Source organism: Coregonus clupeaformis, chromosome 29 (genome assembly GCF_020615455.1).
Source record: "Coregonus clupeaformis isolate EN_2021a chromosome 29, ASM2061545v1, whole genome shotgun sequence".
NCBI lineage: Eukaryota > Metazoa > Chordata > Actinopteri > Salmoniformes > Salmonidae > Coregonus > Coregonus clupeaformis.
This window is the reverse complement of record NC_059220.1, coordinates 22,694,660-22,713,161: the sequence shown is the minus strand read 5'-3', so window position 1 is coordinate 22,713,161 and position 18,502 is coordinate 22,694,660. Positions and strand designations below refer to the sequence as shown.

The 18,502-nt window shown below is 41.9% G+C and overlaps 1 protein-coding gene across 3 annotated transcripts in view; it reads right to left on the bottom strand.

The window, feature by feature from the left end:
- Positions 1 to 13,388, bottom strand: part of LOC121544866 (protein unc-79 homolog) — a 45,022-nt gene extending 31,634 nt beyond the window's left edge. For all 3 annotated transcript variants that reach the window (XM_041855080.1, XM_041855081.1, XM_041855082.2), the window contains exons 1-10: positions 13,271 to 13,388; positions 8,475 to 8,595; positions 4,086 to 4,399; positions 2,902 to 3,072; positions 2,572 to 2,667; positions 2,371 to 2,426; positions 1,851 to 1,980; positions 1,378 to 1,442; positions 572 to 660; positions 332 to 372 (exon numbers count right to left, since the gene is read on the bottom strand). In XM_041855080.1, coding sequence (XP_041711014.1) covers positions 332 to 372; positions 572 to 660; positions 1,378 to 1,442; positions 1,851 to 1,980; positions 2,371 to 2,426; positions 2,572 to 2,667; positions 2,902 to 3,072; positions 4,086 to 4,399; positions 8,475 to 8,595; positions 13,271 to 13,292 — 1,105 coding nt within the window. In that variant the 5' untranslated portion in view covers positions 13,293 to 13,388. The remainder of the gene's footprint in view (positions 1 to 331; positions 373 to 571; positions 661 to 1,377; positions 1,443 to 1,850; positions 1,981 to 2,370; positions 2,427 to 2,571; positions 2,668 to 2,901; positions 3,073 to 4,085; positions 4,400 to 8,474; positions 8,596 to 13,270) is intronic.
- Between the last annotated feature and the right edge of the window lie 5,114 nt (positions 13,389 to 18,502).

The window sequence follows — 18,502 nt, the reverse complement described above, 5'->3', positions numbered from 1 at the left end:
CCACAGAGGTATTCAACATAACATACAGACAGACAATGGGTTCACTCAGCCAAAATAACTTCCACCTCCCTACACAACTCTATTTTGGGGGTATTTTGAGGTACATGTGTGCGTGTGTGTGCTTGTGTATGTGTGTAAGAGAGGGAGAGAGAGAGAGAGAGAGAGAGAGAGAGAGAGAGAGAGAGAGAGAGAGAGAGAGAGAGAGAGAGAGAGAGAGAGAGAGAGAGAGAGAGAGAGAGAGAGAGAGAGAGAGAGAGAGAGAGAAAGAGAGAGAGAGAGAGAGAGAGAGAGATGGCAACCTGAATGCTAATACTCGTTTGCTAACACTCACCTTGGGGCAAGAGCACATCAACAAGCCATTCTGAATGGTCTCTGTAAAGGTCACACGAATATATAAATCAAATTATAGTTAGCTGAGACTACCTCAGAGTTGAAAACACACTTCCAGCAATGGAATTACATAACCATGGTGATGCTTCTCCCTTGTGATAAAGACCAGAATAATGAAGCAGACAGCAGGTGATGTTTGGAATGGCATCTTTGTGGAGAGAAAGAGGTTACAATAACATACCCTGCTATCCTTTGGCTGCACTCCTCACAGATGTATAGAGGAGGGGGCTTGTCTCCCAGGGCAACGGAGAGGGTGGGGTCGATGCACATCTATAGTGCGACAACAGACAGTTACAGAATCCAGATGGAATATACAGTAGTAGCAGTGATATCTAACTGTAGGGGTCATAAGAAGAGTGTACCACACCTCCAACTCAAATAAATGTGTGTGTGTATAATGTCCTCTTTACCTGTCTCTGCTTGCCTTTAGTCTGCGGCTGGCTGCATGCATATGTCTCTGTTCTATCATCTATGATCTGTGCATGGCCTTGTATTAAGCTACAGTGCTTATGGCCTGGATGCTCAGATTGTGTTCTGTTATTTACTGCTCTCGCTTATAGGCGCCCTATCCTCAGGGGCGGCATGGGGTCATCGCTTCCAATTAGCCCCCCCTCATACACCCCCTCTGTGCTCCTGGGTAATTGAAATCCGGCCCCTGTCCCTGCCCATTCCTGTCTCTGCTCTACTTGTCAGTTTTTAGCACAGTTGAGCAGAGACAGGCTGAGCATAGCAAACAGGCCTTGAGTCGCGTGGCCACTGATATCATTACCCCACGGATCTACCACAGTGACTCAAGCAATCCCTGGCTCATTTAATGTTGCGCTTACAGCAGCAAACATGAAGACGCTTTAACACACCATGGCAATCTGGCACATACTTTGTGTATTCACTTTATGTTTGTGTACAGAATGGATGTTCTCACTGAGTATTGAGTATATTGGTCTTGTATGTGTTTTATATTGGCTACAGTAGTTACTCAGACATTACCTTGACAGCAGGTTTATTGATGGCATTGTGACACTCAATGTGTTGGCAATGGATGGGGTTCCAGGCTGTGGCAGGAGAAAATAGAATAGAGGGAAAGGAGGAAAGGGGAAAGTAGTGTGGGAGGAGGTTAGACTGCTGCAACCTGAGATCTACAGATGTAGGATCTTATTTTGAGACAATTTGCTACAGCAGGAAAATAATCCTGCAGCAACAGGAAATGTGAATTATTTTGTGGATTATAATTAATGGACATTTTTGTAGAGGTTGATACATTTTTCGTAAGGGAAAATCAAGTCTGAAATTTCAAAGTGGAAATTACAAACTTCAGAAGCCATTTTAAACCTCAAATACACTACAAGTTTTAAATGTCCTGTATTGCAGGAAAGTTCTCCTGCAACAGGGTGATCAAATAAAAATAATCCACCTGTATTGCATACAAGCACAGCCTGACAGGCAGACCATAAGCCCCTCACCTGTGTACTGCAGTCCACTGTATTCACTGATGGCTCCTGGGGGCTTTAGGTTTGGCCAATAATGAAAGAGCATCTGCACGGCTGGAGGTTTGACTTGGGATGGTCCATAGGATATGACATACAGCAGGTCCTGCCACAGCACAACACAGGCCATAGTGATGAGCTAACGTTTAAGACCGTCACAAAGCTATTCACTGACACTTTCCATATCTACAGATGTAGGATCTTAATTTGAGCAAGTTTGCTACAGCAGGGAAATAATTCTACAGCAACAGGAAATGTGAATTATTATGTGTAATGGACATTTTTGTAGGGGTTGATAAATTTTTCTCAAGCGAAAATCAAGTCTGAAATTCTGTGGAAATTACAAACTTCAGAAGCCTTTTTTAACCTTAAATATAAACCTCAAATACAGGAAAGTTATCCTGCAACAGGGTGAATAAATGAAGATCCTACATCTGTATGAGAGAGTTGTTTGGGCATCTAACCTATCATGACACATTCAATTTGTGACATATACCTTCCACACTTCCTGCTTGTGCTTCATAAGACACTCCAACAACTGACAGTGGTATACTGGAAACAAATCGACAGAGATTCAAGTCACGCAGGTGACAGGTACAACATAGCGCACAGTACATTAATCAAAAGACAGGCTGTGCTATACTGGACAGAAAAACTGTGACGTACTGGTTGGGGATAACCTAATTTAAAGGTTTACCTGGGTTGGAAGTATATTGCATAGCAATCATTAGCATAGAGGAGGCAGAGAGATTGACATATGCTGGGACGCCCCCTTCTCTTCTAGTGGAACCCACTAAAGAAGGGCAGAAAATAAAAGAACCTAAACCTCATGAGGTAGTGCATACAGTGGGACAGCAACCAAGCAGTTCCTTTGATATGGTGATGCATGCTGACATTTCTGCTAAATAGGTATGACTACTGATATTCTATTATATTTACCCCACTTAATGACTTGTCTTGAATTAAACAAAGTGTTATTTTTCACATGCATGGAGATGGATGTTCGATACAGAGTGGCTGTACTCACATATAGCCATTGGGAGGAAAGAGGTGCTCAGGTACTCAATGATGTCTTTGTGCAGGAATGGGGGGAATGTAGCTAAAGTGGAGATCATAGTGTAGGGTAAAGTGCTGAGAATATCGTCACTGAGAAAGGGCAGGAGGCAAGTTGTTGTGTAAAATATGGACTGTCCCAGATCTGATGGGAGAGCCAAAATGCACAAACACAGAGAGAGACAGTAATTCAATGTTCCAAAGTAAATAAAAAAATATAGCATTAAAACCTAAAGAAAATGCATAAATATAGAATTTGTATAAATCAGACCTGTTCAAATATATGTGTATTTGAGTCAATACTTTCTTTCTGTGTTTTTGAGTATTTTCAAATACACATCCCAAAACAAGTACTTTTATTGGTTTTGAATGGTTATTTGTAAAAATCAAATAGACAACCAACATGAATTTGAAAGTATTTCATAACTTGTTTTTCAATTGGGAGTGTATTTGAGTGTATTTCCAAATACATTCCAATATTCCAATACTTGTTTTTTCAAATAAAGATTTATCTGAATACTTGTTTTGAAATATATTGAAAAGTAATTGAAATACCTGAAATCATATTTGAACCCAGGTTTGGTATAAATACAACAACATCCTGAGAGAGCATTGTGAAACTGATGTTTGCCCTCAGCAAAGGGTATTGCTTTCTAGTCAAGAAGACAGGCTTTAATGCTTTTACGTTTTTTTTTTACGGATCAATTATTCATGAAACACTGCTGTTGCAAACATTCTATATACTCAGATATATTCACAGACTTGCTATTGACATATTACTATTCCCTGGTGCAGTTAATAGATACACAACATATGCTGGCCATAGCAATTTAACCTTTAAAATTGCTTTTTTTGCAGATACATTTCCATTTTCAATGCATTTTTCCAATTTAACATTCTCATTTAAAAAGAGAAAGCAAACAGTTAATACATGTATACAGTACTACAGTATGTCTGTAAATTCCAGGTTATTCTATGTTATCAACAAAGTGAGCTGTCAGGATCCAGCGTGTTCCCCATCACCCCATGCATCCCTTTAGATCCTCTGTGGGACTCCTCTCTTGGAGGAAATGAGGCCAGAAAAGGTAGTTTCATATCGTCAAGAAAGATGGTCGGGGGGCGATGGACATGTACAGAGAAGACCCTGACTTCACTCACCATGCTGACCGTGCTGCAGCAGGGGCACCAGGTCAAGCAGGGTCACGAGGGTCGCATAGAGCCCCTGATAGTCCAGAGAGGGGTACTCTGAGAGCTGAGCGTCCCGACTCTGCTGCCCCTGCCCCCCGCGGTCTGATGGGGCATCACGCAGAACGCTGTAAAGGAGGGAGCGAGTAACTGTAGGGTTGATGGAACTGACTTGTGGTCTTAGAGATGGGGTGAGTGGGAATGGCACAGGAAAAAGACACATGGTCATGGGCACGGCCAAATTGGAAGCTTCCTGGTTCTCCTTCCTGCCTGTGCGGGACAGAATGCTGCTCCGGGGGTGAGGAGGGAGAGGGGAGGGGGAACAAGGGAAAAAAAGAGACAACAAAGAAACAAAGAAACAGCACATTACATTGAAATGGCACTACAGAGACAGGGTAAATAGAAAACAACAAACCCAGATAGACCCCACATAGGATGCAGTGTCGCTAATATTTCACTGAAGGCATTGGGAATTGTTCCCTGCTTTATCTGTTCAGTGTCATATAGAATTACTTTAATTTTCTATTTCACTTTTTGTACATCTTTGTCTTCTAAAAACAAAAAATATGAACAGAAACGTTTGCAAAAACTGCAATGATCACTGCATCTCATGCGTATCTGGTGACAAGGAGCAAAAATATAAAAAATTGCATGTTTTCAGTGGCAACCCCATACTTCTCCAAAGGGGAAACTGCTAATGGTTTTCCCTCTATGGCTGCTATATTCCAATCAGATCAATTCAGCAGTAGTCATACAGAGAGGCCAATGGGCCATGATGTATCTCAGGGATATATATCCTGTTTTGTGAGGCTGTGGTGAAGGATGGGAGCTACACCAAATCGGTTAGGGAAAATACAGAGGTGGCACTTTTGAAACATGCTTCAGCTAGTAATAAACATGTGTGTGAGGTTAGATAAGAATTCCTGGGTCACAACACATGTTTATTGCACCAGAGAAATGTCCGTATGCATACATTATGATACTGTATCAGTATCATCAGGAGAAATAATGAGATCCAACAGGCATATGGATTCAAGTCTCTAAAATAATTGTAAGAACTAATCTACGGTAGGGGAGAAACTATAATGACAAAGGAATAGGTTGCTTCAAACAGGATGACCATAGCATTATGTTTGTGAGCTAATGTGGGATGGACGTTTGTGTTTTCTGTCCCCTGGCAAGGTGGATATCTCACCATTTAGAGAGATGGGAGAACTAGTTGGTTGGTTAGTGTGTGTGTGTGAGTGGGGATGGGGGTGGGGGTGGGGGTGGGGGTGGGGGTGGGGTGGGAGGGTGGATTTGCCCTTCTCTTTTACTAAACTTAATTTTTTTAAACAAAGCTGGTCTATCAGTAAAATTATTTGGAGGTACTTAGCATGAGAGCACAGATTACAAATGCTGATGTATTGTTTTTGAAAGGTCATTCATAGAGATAGAGGTATAGCATTTCTAGAGGTGCAGTGAGTAAGGGGATTCTTGCGTAGAAATACAGAATATCCTAATATTATGACATTTTACAATATAAACATAATTTAACACTTTCTTCACTCTGACGATTCCCCTGAAAGTTATACTCCGTAAGAATTCGGCCATGTTGGACAATTTTAAATACCAGTAACCAGAGTACATTGTTTTACAGTTTTTCTCGGGGAGTTGGAATGGATAGTCAGTTTAACAATGGGGGGGATCAGCTTTATATCTTGTGGAGTATGACTTAATATCACTGCCCTCTTTGCACATATCAAACTGCAGAATTCAATTGAACACACCCACACACACACACAAACACACAGACATGCACACAGACAAACCCCACAGACTCACATTATGCACACACAGTTAGACACACATCTTAGATCAGATAAAACATCCTACACTTCCAATTAAAGCATCGCTATCTTCCAAATGTTTTCTCTAACTGTGGCAATATGTAGTTGCGCTCAAGCATGAGTGAGCCACTGATGATAAGTTACATGAATGTAACTAAGCATTAGCTAGGGGATATAATACTGTAATGGCCCCTGTTTTTTGTTTCTCAAATAGCTAGATGTGAGATTTTTGATTTCCTTTGAGTGTGACTTCTTCATGCCAGGTAAGGTTCAAGAGGAACTATGAATGAGTAACATTCCATTATACTATGATACGTTACATTATCTTGATTCAGTGTCAGACTGAATCTTGGTTCCTCACAGTCACTCTAATGAGTGATGGAATTTGGCATGGGGTCAGGGTTACTGTGAATCCATGGCTCATTGATGCAGAGAGCTAGAGAGCTTGGCTGGTATGTGTTACTTTCTAGATGACTGGCTGGGAGGAAAATCTGGCAACTACATCATCCTTGACTAATATAGGACATGTTACATGGCACCCTCTTGGGGTATACCCCCTTAAATTGAGCCCATGGGTAGCCCCATCCCTTTACACCAATACCGTCATTGTCTTACACTGATATCTTTCTATGCTGCAGAATTCATTAAATATTCATTTGGCCACTCCATCCTCTGTCTGTGCGGGATACTTTCTTTTTCAGGAACCTGACATATGCTCGTTCCAGTTTTCAAGCCTCAGTGCACCCCAGGCCAATGAAACATAGGTGTCTGTCTGAATGTCTGAGAGTCTACTGAGCAGTGCAGAGTGGTTTCAATGTGGGAGGCATGGCTTGATGTGTGAGTTGGGAGGGAGGAGATTTGGCTCAAGGAAAACATGAGGCGAATGTTACAGTATCATACCAGCATGATTCCCTTCACACTCCAACGATACTGCGCCTCACAGACACAATTGTCATTCGAGTTAACATGCTGCCACAACACAGGCTCGTACAATCACAGCCCCTGTCACACTCCATCTGTGCCAAGGACAAATAGGATGCCAGGCTTGTAACAACACACTTGCTAGGACTGCTAGCTCTCTCAGCAAAGTCAGAAAGATCCAGGATACTTTACCAATGTTTGACTTGAAAATAATCATAATTTGGCAGCAGTAAAATGTATTTACAGTACACTACTACTGTATGTCCACTGTGTGATGAAATTAAAAGGATCATCATAATCCCATAATTTACATCCCCATCCCTTTAGATAACTGTGCCTAATGATGATGCTTTCTGTAGCCAATTATCAAAGCACAGCTCATTTTCACAGAGCTCTGCTCAAACTCAAGACCTAAATGTCACATACTGCTTATGGCCATAATGGCTGCCGTGGCTTCTTGACCTGTTCTGAAGGGACATGTTGTTCCTTCCTCAGGCCCTCTGTCACAGCACACTGGGGACTTGTCAGACCCAAGGAGCCAGAGGATCAGACCTCTCCTAGCCCCTCTGGGAGTGAGACTACAGGCCATCCAAGGGACATGTACATCTAGAAAGCTACCACTGAACCTACAGAGGGGTTGAAATTGCCTATTTATTTTTGTTCGTTTTTTCTAAAATATAATACAAACCATACCCGGTATAATCAGCAAGATAACATCATTATTAACATTTATAACCTCCTACTTGCAGACAACATCAACACAACTAAAATCTGCCAAAGTTGCCATTATTGGCTTGTCTCAATTTGAGCATACTATTCCAAACAGCCATGGCATGACAAGAGGGGGATCATGTTGTTGACTCTTACTGCACTATCAGTGATGAGATACTGTAGGATCATGTTGTTGACTCTTACTGCACTATCAGTGATGAGATACTGTAGGATCATGTTGTTGACTCTTACTGCACTATCAGTGATGAGATACAGTAGGATCATGTTGTTGACTCTTACTGCACTATCAGTGATGAGATACTGTAGGATCATGTTGTTGACTCTTACTGCACTATAAGTGATGAGATACTGTAGGATCATGTTGTTGACTCTTACTGCACTATCAGTGATGAGATACTGTAGGATCATGTTGTTGACTCTTACTGCACTATCAGTGATGAGATACTGTAGGATCATGTTGTTGACTCTTACTGCACTATCAGTGATGAGATACTGTAGGATCATGTTGTTGACTCTTACTGCACTATCAGTGATGAGATACTGTAGGATCATGGTCCTCATACAGAAACATGAAGCATATGGTATCACAAAGGCAGAGGATGGAGCAAGACTATTCCCTCTCTGAAAATTACCAGGGGGGTTTTCAACTAGGATTCTTAAATGACAATGCACACTATAAAGTTACATTGTAGAATACCGTTTCCCATTATTCCACTTCTATCTTTTAATTCCAACTGACTTCCTACCAGCAATAATGCTGTCATGATGCTGTGCATGTATTAGAATTAGGCTTAACCCCAGTCACCTCTCCTCTGAAACTAAACATCAAATACTGTTACACTCTGTTACTTCACCTGTGGTTCCAGCGCAGGGTACTTACCTGAGCAGGGTTTGGGAAAAGTATTTCAGTGTGTTTGCAATGTCTGTTCCGGAGGGCACGGGGTAAATATTGTGTTGCACGCGGTTGTGATACTCTTGCAAGTATCGTATCTTAGAGGCAACTAAACAAGATAAAGAGCAGAGTGATAAACATATGAAATCTGATGAAGCCTTTATCAAATCAGGGGGAGGGGGGTGGGCGATGGGTTATTGTTGGTACAGTATAAGCCTGGTCATTGATATGCTGCCCCATAAGCATGGCAAAGGGTCAGGGTCTCTGTGGCACCTTCATTGTCTCTCTTTAAGTGACCTTTGTGTTTGGCCAGCTAGGTCACAACCAGCCCTGGAGTGGGTCATTTTGGTGCCATTTTGTGACTCAGAGAGGTGGTAGTGTTTAGCTCTCGCTGACCTGCAAATGACAAGTCCCAAAAATAACAATAACACCGACAGGCTTTGTTTTTGTGTGGGGGAGGGTGTGTGTGTGTGTGTGTATGTGTAAGTAAATTAATGTGTTTAGGTTATATACAGTGCATTCAGAAAGTATTCAGACCCCTTCACGTTTTCCACATTTTGTTACGTAACAGCCTTATTCTAAAATGGATTAAATTAATTGTTTTCCTCATCAATCTACACACAATACCCCATAATGACAAAGCAAAAACAGGTTTTAATTTCTTTGGCTAATTTATTCAAAATAAAAAAGCTTATTTACATAAGTATTCAGACCCTTTGCTATGAGACTCGAAATTGAGCTCAGGTGCAGCCTGTTTCCATTGATCATCCTTGAGATGTTTCTACAACTTGATTGCACATGATTTGGAAAGGCACACACCTGTCTATATAAGGTCCCACAGCTGACAGTGCATGTCAGAGCAAAAACCAAGCCATGAGGTCGAAGGAATTGTCCGTAGAGCTCCGAGACAGGATTGTGTCGAGGCACAGATCTAGGGAAGGGTACCAAAACATTCTGCAGCATTGAAGGTCACCAAGAACACAGTGGCCTCCATCATTCTTAAATGGAAGAAGTTTGGAACCACCAAAACTCTTCCTAGAACTGGCCGCTCGGCCAAACTGAGCAATCGGGGGAGAAGGGCCTCGGTCAGGGAGGTGACCAAGAACCTGATGGTCCCTCTGACAGAGCTCCAGAGTTCCTCTGTGGAGATGAGAGAACCTTCCAGAAGGACAACCATCTCTGCAGCACTCCACCAATTAGGCCTTTATGGTAGAGTGGCCAGACAGAAGCCATTCCTCAATAAAAGGCACATGACAGCCCACATGGAGTTTGCTAAAAGGCACCTAAACGACTCACAAACCATGAGAAACAAGATTCTCTGGTCTGATGAAACCAAGACTGAACTCTTTGGCCTGAATGCCAAGCGTCACGTCTGGAGGAAACCTGGCACCATACCTACGGTGAAGCATGGTGGTGGCAGCATCATGTGGGGATGTTTTTCAGCAGCAGGGACTGGGAGACTAGTCAGGATCGAGGGAAAGATGAACAGAGCAAAGTACAGAGAGATCCTTGATGAAAACCTGCTCCAGAGCGCTCAGGACCTCAGACTGGAGCGAAGGTTCACCTTCCAACAGGTCAACGACCCTAAGCACACAGCCAAGACAACGCAGAAGTGGTTTAGGGACAAGTCTCTGAACGTCCTTGAGTGGCCCAGCTAGAGCCCGGACTTGAACCCGATCTAACGTCTCTGGAGAGACCTGAAAATAGCTGTGCAGTGACGCTCCCCATCCAACCTGACAGCGCTTGAGAGGATCTGCAGAGAAGAATGGGAGAAAATCCCCAAATACAGGTGTGCCAAGCTTGTAGCGTCACACCCAAAACGACTTACGGCTGTAATCGCTGCCAAAGGTGCTTCAACAAAGTACTGAGTAAAGGGTCTTAATACACTGCTCAAAAAAATTAAGGGAACACTTAAACAACACAATGTAACTCCAAGTCAATCACACTTCTGTGAAATCAAACTGTCCACTTAGGAAGCAACACTGATTGACAATAAATTGCACATTCTGTTGTGCAAATGGAATAGACAACAGGTGGAAATTATAGGCAATTAGCAAGACACCCCCAATAAAGGACTGGTTTTGCAAGTGGTGACCACAGACCACTTCTCAGTTCCTATGCTTCCTGGCTGATGTTTTGGTCACTTTTGAATGCTGCCGGTGCTTTCACTCTAGTGGTAGCATGAGACGGAGTCTACAACCCACACAAGTGGCTCAGGTAGTGCAGCTCATCCAGGATGGCACATCAATGCGAGCTGTGGCAAGAAGGTTTGTTGTGTCTGTCAGCGTAGTGTCCAGAGCATGGAGGCGCTACCAGGAGACAGGCCAGTACATCAGGAGACGTGGAGGAGGCCGTAGGAGGGCAACAACCCAGCAGCAGGACTGCTACCTCCGCCTTTGTGCAAGGAGGAGCAGGAGGAGCACTGTCAGAGCCCTGCAAAATGACCTCCAGCAGGCCACAAATGTGCATGTGTCTGCTCTAACGGTCAGAAACAGACTCCATGAGGGTGGTATGAGGGCCCGACGTCCACAGGTAGGGGTTGTGCTTAAAGCCCAACACCGTGCAGGACGTTTTGCATTTGCCAGAGAACACCAAGATTGGCAAATTCGCCACTGGCGCCCTGTGCTCTTCACAGATGAAAGCAGGTTCACACTGAGCACATGTGACAGACGTGACAGAGTCTGGAGACGCCGTGGAGAACGTTCTGCTGCCTGCAACAGATGAGATGAGATCCTCAGACCCCTTGTGAGACAATATGCTGGTGCGGTTGGCCCTGGGTTCCTCCTAATGCAAGACAATGCTAGACCTCATGTGGCTGGAGTGTGTCAGCAGTTCCTGCAAGAGGAAGGCATTGATGCTATGGACTGGCCCGCCCGTTCCCCAGACCTGAATCCAATTGAGCACATCTGGGACATCATGTCTCGCTCCATCCACCAACGCCACGTTGCACCACAGACTGTCCAGGAGTTGGCGGATGCTTTAGTCCAGGTCTGGGAGGAGATCCCTCAGGAGACCATCCGCCACCTCATCAGGAGCATGCCCAGGCGTTGTAGGGAGGTCATACAGGCATGTGGAGGCCACACACACTACTGAGCCTCATTTTGACTTGTTTTAAGGACATTACATCAAAGTTGGATCAGTCTGTAGTGTGGTTTTCCACTTTAATTTTGAGGGTGACTCCAAATCCAGACCTCCATGGGTTGATAAATTTGATTTCCATTGATAATTGTTGTGTGATTTTGTTGTCAGCACATTCAACTATGTAAAGAAAAAAGTATTTAATAAGATTATTTCATTCATTCAGATCTAGGATGTGTTATTTTAGTGTTCCCTTTATTTTTTTTGAGCAGTGTACTTAAGCAAATGGTATATTTACGTTTTTTTATTTTTTATAAATGTGCTAAAATTTCTAAAAACCTATTTTTGCTTTGTCATTATGGGGTATTGTGTGTAGATTGATGAGGGGGAAAAACAATTTTAGTATAAGGCTGTAACATAACAAAATGTGGAAAAAGTCAAGGTGTCTGAGTACTTTCCGAATGCACTGTTCGTGGGTGTATGGAGTGTGTTCTTTTTTGCAAATTTCATAGCAATGAATGACTACATAACTAATATGAGTAGGCTACCTTCAGACACATTTGCAAAACCAGAAATGTGAGCAAAGGTGTAACCTCATCCACAGGCTCACTTGCTAGAGCCAGGTGCAAAATCTTGAAGTCTACTGTCTCTTATTTAGTTCAGTTCATTCTGTTTGTGCCTTGTGAGGTATTGTTCGGTTTGACTCTACTAAGCCTTTTCCTAGCTCGTTTGTGAGAACCAGTTATAGCCTTCAGTCCTAGTTTTTGATTTTCCTACCTGTTTGCCTACCTGTTTATGACCATTGCCTGCCTGTGACAACGATTCCTGCCTTCTGCGAAGGCGAAATAAACACCTGCCGCGCTCTACGCGTGAATCTACCTACACCTTTTTCTCCCTGAGTATTCATTACAATAGGCAAATGGTGATTATTTCCCTTTCTTGTGATGTTTACAATACATAGCCTACATTGGACCATAGAGTAGCCTATAGAACATTCTATTTTCCCCCAAACATGGCCAAGTATATTTCAAGTCGATATTGAGCAGGCTTCATACCAAATAAATGTAGATGGGCCTATATTAACTTGTTTCTTCCATTTATTACTATAGGCCTATTCGAAACCAAGTAACACATGCCTATTTGAGTAATGTTGAGTTCTCCAAGGCGTGTTGATTGACAACAACAACAAACCACCAATTGTTTATTACACTGTGCATTGATTCAGTTGATCAAAAACAGTGTAACCGCAGTATGCTTATCCACCTGTTCAGAGGCAAATGACGAAGAAAAAACTCGTCTCATATTATGTCAAGTAAGTAAAAGAACAAGCAAAGCAAACACATTACTGATCACCAATGCCACCATATTGTTTAGCGGAGCATTTGTCAAATCGACCTTGAAACCAATAACCTACATCTCGGTCTCCGCACCAACCTTTCTTTCAACGTGTCAATCAAAAATGTATGCTTAATATCTATTATTATGTTTACCCATATCGTTGTGTTGACCACCGCCAGAAAATAGGCATCCCCTACGCTAGCCCCTAGAGCCATCCTCTGCAGAGCGAGGACGTGTTGCAACCTGCCTTAGCAACCGCGGTTTCATCACCAAGGACCGCTTCCCTCCTTCGCTTTCTCACTAGAAAATTACACCATAAAATGGGTGGATAATGATATATTAGGAACATTTTAAATAATGGTACTTACATTGCTCTGCTTTCGTAGACATTGTGGAAACACGTCACGAATCCTAAAACAAACACTGTCAAATGTTTTTTTTGTTCTCCCCTACGGTGTTGTTCCCCCTCAGTCTTCAAAAAGTGAATAATCCCCCTCGCACACAAGCTCGCTCTGGTTGAACCACTGCTGCCATAAAAAGCATGTTAGCAGCAATTGCAATCGATTGCGTTGGGCTTGTAAGTAATGTAAATGCATGAGGTGTCTTTCGTGGACATGTTTTATAGTTTGGGAATGTATGTCATTGTGCTGATAGAAGAAGCCAGATCTAAATCATCACATACTTTTCAAAATGGACTGGTCCGACTCTGACAAATTGTCATTCAAGAAAGTGATTTCTAACACCGCCTCAACACGAGGCTGCTAATGCTCTTTTGCGTCAGCTGAGATTGAAAGAGTGAGGTTCAAAGGTGGTGGTATACTTACTCCTCTTAGGCTATAGGCTATCTATCACTATTTTACATCAATTATAATCCAGCAACAGATGGTTGTCAGAGATTTTGTAACTGTAATTTATAAAGAGCATCATGGGTAGCATTTTTAAACAATGTATTTTGACAGTATGCACAAAGACCATGTTTAGGGAAGGATACTATCAAACTACTGTATTTCTTTGTGGTAAACATAGGCCATTTGAGAACCACAGTAGTTAGTGGTGAGGAGAAATTGGTTCCTATAGTTTCTTGCTTTTCCAACAGTCTTTCCATTGTCACTGGGGAGTTATGGCAACTGACTATTTATATCAGGAACATTTTATTTTCTTTACAGGAAGCAATTAGAATTATTCCCAGTACACCCCAGCTAAAAGATAAACAAGAATTTCAGTTTCAACGGATCCCAGTGTTTGCAAAGAACCACAACCATTCCCATCTCCAGCTGATAAAGTAACAACATCCTGTCTCTGGAGCCTGGTCCTGAGTGAACTCACTGGTTCCTGGTTCTCTTTGTCCACTAGAAGACATGTAAAAAAAAATCACTAATTCAACTGAAGACACATGCAGATTGGAATTGTGGAGGTGAAAACTGAGTGGGCTGGGTGCCAGTCTGCTGAAACAATGTTAAATGTCTGCAATAAAGACAAGCAACAATGCAAGACATCAAGACCAAAATACTCAATTTCATGATCCAACCTCTTTAGAAACAAAATAAATTACAAATATTAAACATTATACCATCCACCTGGTAAATTATTGTGGTTTAGTTTATGTGTTTATACATTCATTAATCTTATACATTATTAAGATAAGATACATTTAGGCAGTGTTTTTGTGTCTCAGTGATGTTTCAGTGATGTCCTTTTATGCATGGTGGTGGAGCCCAGTCAGGGTCCTGGAGGGGGTCTCTGGCGGTAAACTGGGATACGGTGCATGATCCATCCAGCCGGGCCAGGAGAGCGAACGCAAACACTGACATTGTGAAGAGAGATTGCTGTGAGGGAAACAAGGAGATCACATACATATTTAGCATGTAAAACATTGCTGTGCAAATACTGAATCAAATGGTCAACAGGCAACACCTGAATGTAACGCCTTGGTCTTGTAATAATAATACTACTACTACTACTAATAATAATAATAATATACTGAACAAATATATAAACATAACATGCAACAATTTCAACGACTTTACTGAGTTACAGTTAATATGAGGAAACAAGTCAATTGAAATAAATTAATTAGGCCTTAATCTATGGATTTCACATGACTGGGAATACAGATATGCATCTGTTGGTTACAGATACCTTTAAAAAATGGGCCTCACAAAGGGCCTCAGTATCTCGTCGCGGTATTTTTGTGCACTCAAATTGGCAATCGATAAAATGCAATTGTGTTCGTTGTCCATAGTTCATGCCTGCCCATACCATAACCACACCGCAACCATGGGGCACTCTGTTCACAATGTTGACATCAGCAAACCGCTCGCCCACACGACGACATACACATGGTCTGCGGTTGTGAGGAGGGTTGGACATACTACCAAATTCTCTAAAACGACGTTGGAGGCAGGACTTATGGTAGAGAAATTAACAATCAATTCTCTGCCAACAGCTCTGGTGGACATTCCTGCATTCAGCATGCCAAATGCATGCTCCCTCAAAACGTTAGACATCTATGGTATTGTGTTGTGTGACAAAACTGCACATTTTAGAGTGGCCTTTTATTGTCCCCAGCAAAGGTGCATTGTGTAATGATCATGCTCTTTAATCAGCTTCTTGATATGCCACACCTGTCAGGTGGATGGATTATCTTGGCAAAGGAGAAATGCTCACTAACAGGGATGTAAACAAATGTGTGCACAACATTTGAGAGAAATAAGCTTTTTGTGCATATGGAACATTTCTGGGATATTTTATTTCAGCTCATGAAACATGGGACCAACACTTTATATGTTGCGTTCATATTTTTGTTCAGTGTAATTTGGTGGTGCTTATATTTGTCCTATTTCACACATGTACACGTGTGTTTTAATAATATAATATGTGTGAATTGGAAATGTGTTTTCTGCATATCCCAACTCTCCCTGAGACACCCTTGGCGAGTGGGGTCATGGCCAGGGTCTGCCATTATCATATGTGACCCTGAAGCAATTAGTGTTAAGTGCCTTGCTCAAGGGCAAATCTACAGATTTTTCACCTTGTCGGCTTGGGGATTCGAACTAGCAAACTTTCGGTTACTGGCCCAACTGTAATTACCTGGTTCAGGTTTTTATGCATTGTGTAAAACCATCTCTCGCTCGCTCTCGCTCGCTCTCTCTCGCTCTCTCTCTCTCGCTCTCTCTCGCTCTCTCTCTCATAGAAACCAACTTCCCCTCATGCTGTAGGTTTACAGCTGGGCGGACCAATTTACCTTCCCCCCAGAGGCTCATGAACCTTGGCTCTGATGATAATATATTGTGGTTTCCCTAGCACAGTCTCCATCCCCCTGCCTCCATAGCATCCTCCCCTGGCACTGTGGACTTCATAGCTACAACCATAAATTATCAGTTAAAAACCCTGTGGATGTCCCTGAGGAGAGCTGCACCAACATTGGGCTCTGTCTCACATCTCAGTCATCATATCTCTTTTCCGAGGGGAAAGCTTGGCTCTACTAACTTATAAATAACAAATAAATAAAACATCTTACTCTCTCAGCAGGAAAACCCACCTCACTTGAATTCACCACATTAGAGAATGTAAAGTGATGTGTTACAGATATGGCTGCCTGAGACTGACATTTGTTGCAGTGTTGTAGTTTCTTGTGTGATGTTTGTGTCATTTTAGGAGTTCAGTGGGCAGCAACTTGTAAAAATGTGCTTTCTTTTAATTAAATTCCTATGAGCTTTGCCTGCCTGACCCTACAATTCTGACATTGGATGGTAATATAGTACACCATGCATATTTACAGGCAACAAAAAAAGAATGCAAAAGATCTAAATAAATTCGTAACATGGACATAACGAAACAATTGCCAAAAGGGACACTTCCAAAACAATGTTTTTTTGGTAATAAGATGACCTTTTTTACATATATATAAAATGTTAGAAAGAGACATGAGAAGCTTTGGTTCCTACCCCAGGCCCAATATTGTCCTTGGGTGGCTTGCTGTAGATATTTGATCTGTGGTCCAGCAGAACCGCCTTTGTCCGAACAAGGAACCCAGTGAGTCCCCTAAAAATATTTCTCTACTTAGTCCTGTGTGGCTAACGTCAGGTTCTCTCAGCTTCTGGACAGCAGACCCTTTCTTAGTAACACAACAACTTCCCAGCAGCACATCCTGTGAGATAGAATCAGTCATACACTGGGCCTTTATCAAGCCTTCCCATCATCATCATCCAAAGGGAGGAGTCACTACAACAGGTCCCAGACTCAAAAACACACCATTGTCCAAAAAACATACTATACATGCAATCATATTGAGGACTGGTTTTATATGATTTAGTTTAATAGCAATCAAATGGTATAGAAACAATTAAATGAAATGTTTCACCATAAAATTACGCCTGCTTGCTTGACACCTTGAGAAATTAAACACATAGACACTGAAAATAAACACTGACTGCAGCCAACTATGGCAATGGTTCACAGTTGATGAATTCTACATGAATATTTAGCTGGTGCAGAAGGACCATATCACATTTGTAATGTATAATCAGACTACATGGGAGGACATAAGGTCAGCAGCAAACACTGCAATAACACAACATAGGTCACTAGGAAGCAGGAGGTTGTGGCTATTGCTGAAACTGATGTTCGTCATTATGAGAATCTTAAAGAGTAAACATACAGCCCGGTTACTGTAAACATACTTATCTAAAGGTCTAGATATGATGCACTCAAGTTAGAAAGCTCTATTCTCAGGGCATATGCTACAATACAGTTTCTGCAGACAAACTCAGACATGTGACATCCATGACAACAAATTTGACCAGATTGGATTGCTCTAAATGCACATTAATATTGTCATTCGCGAAATGTTATAGGATGTCAATGTGAATAGAAGAGTGCAGAAGAGAATAGATGTAGGAACTGTCATATTTTATGACAGTAAATGTCATATTTTAATAATCACCTAGGCTACTATGATAAGAAATGAACTTAAGCAATCGGGAAGAATGCACATTTTCCTTTATAAAAGAAGTATCCTTTTGAAAATAGTTAGAGAATCCGAATACTCTTTCTCTGGACAAGACAGAATCCATGGTCAGAATGCATTTTATGTAACCTGTCGCCCTCAGTTGGAGGACATTGGTACTTCAGTGATGACTGTAAATCCCACACTGAAGACCATTAAGCGCAAACAACTATCAATTTGGCCTCGCCACCTACTTATTTTGTAAGAATACACATAAGACAAAACACACCAGTAAGTAATGTATTAGGTATATAGCCTATTATTGAATTATTTAGGCTTGTTTGATTGTAGATCAGAACCTTTTAAACAATATTCACACCGCAACTGCACAGGTGTCGGGCTGTAAAGAATCTGAAAGCCCTAGAGAAGATGCAGATGTATGTATGCACACTGTGTGGTGTTCATGGTAGCTCATTGTTGCTCTCATGGAATGTCATTCCCTGTCTACATATAGGCCTATATCAGAGAAATCCAGTGAAAATGTGCATGTGTAGCTGTCATTGGATGCATTTACTCCATTGTTTACATGTTGTTGACCCACTCTTTGATTGTTTACAATCTTACAGACTGTGGCTGTTAAATACTCATAAAC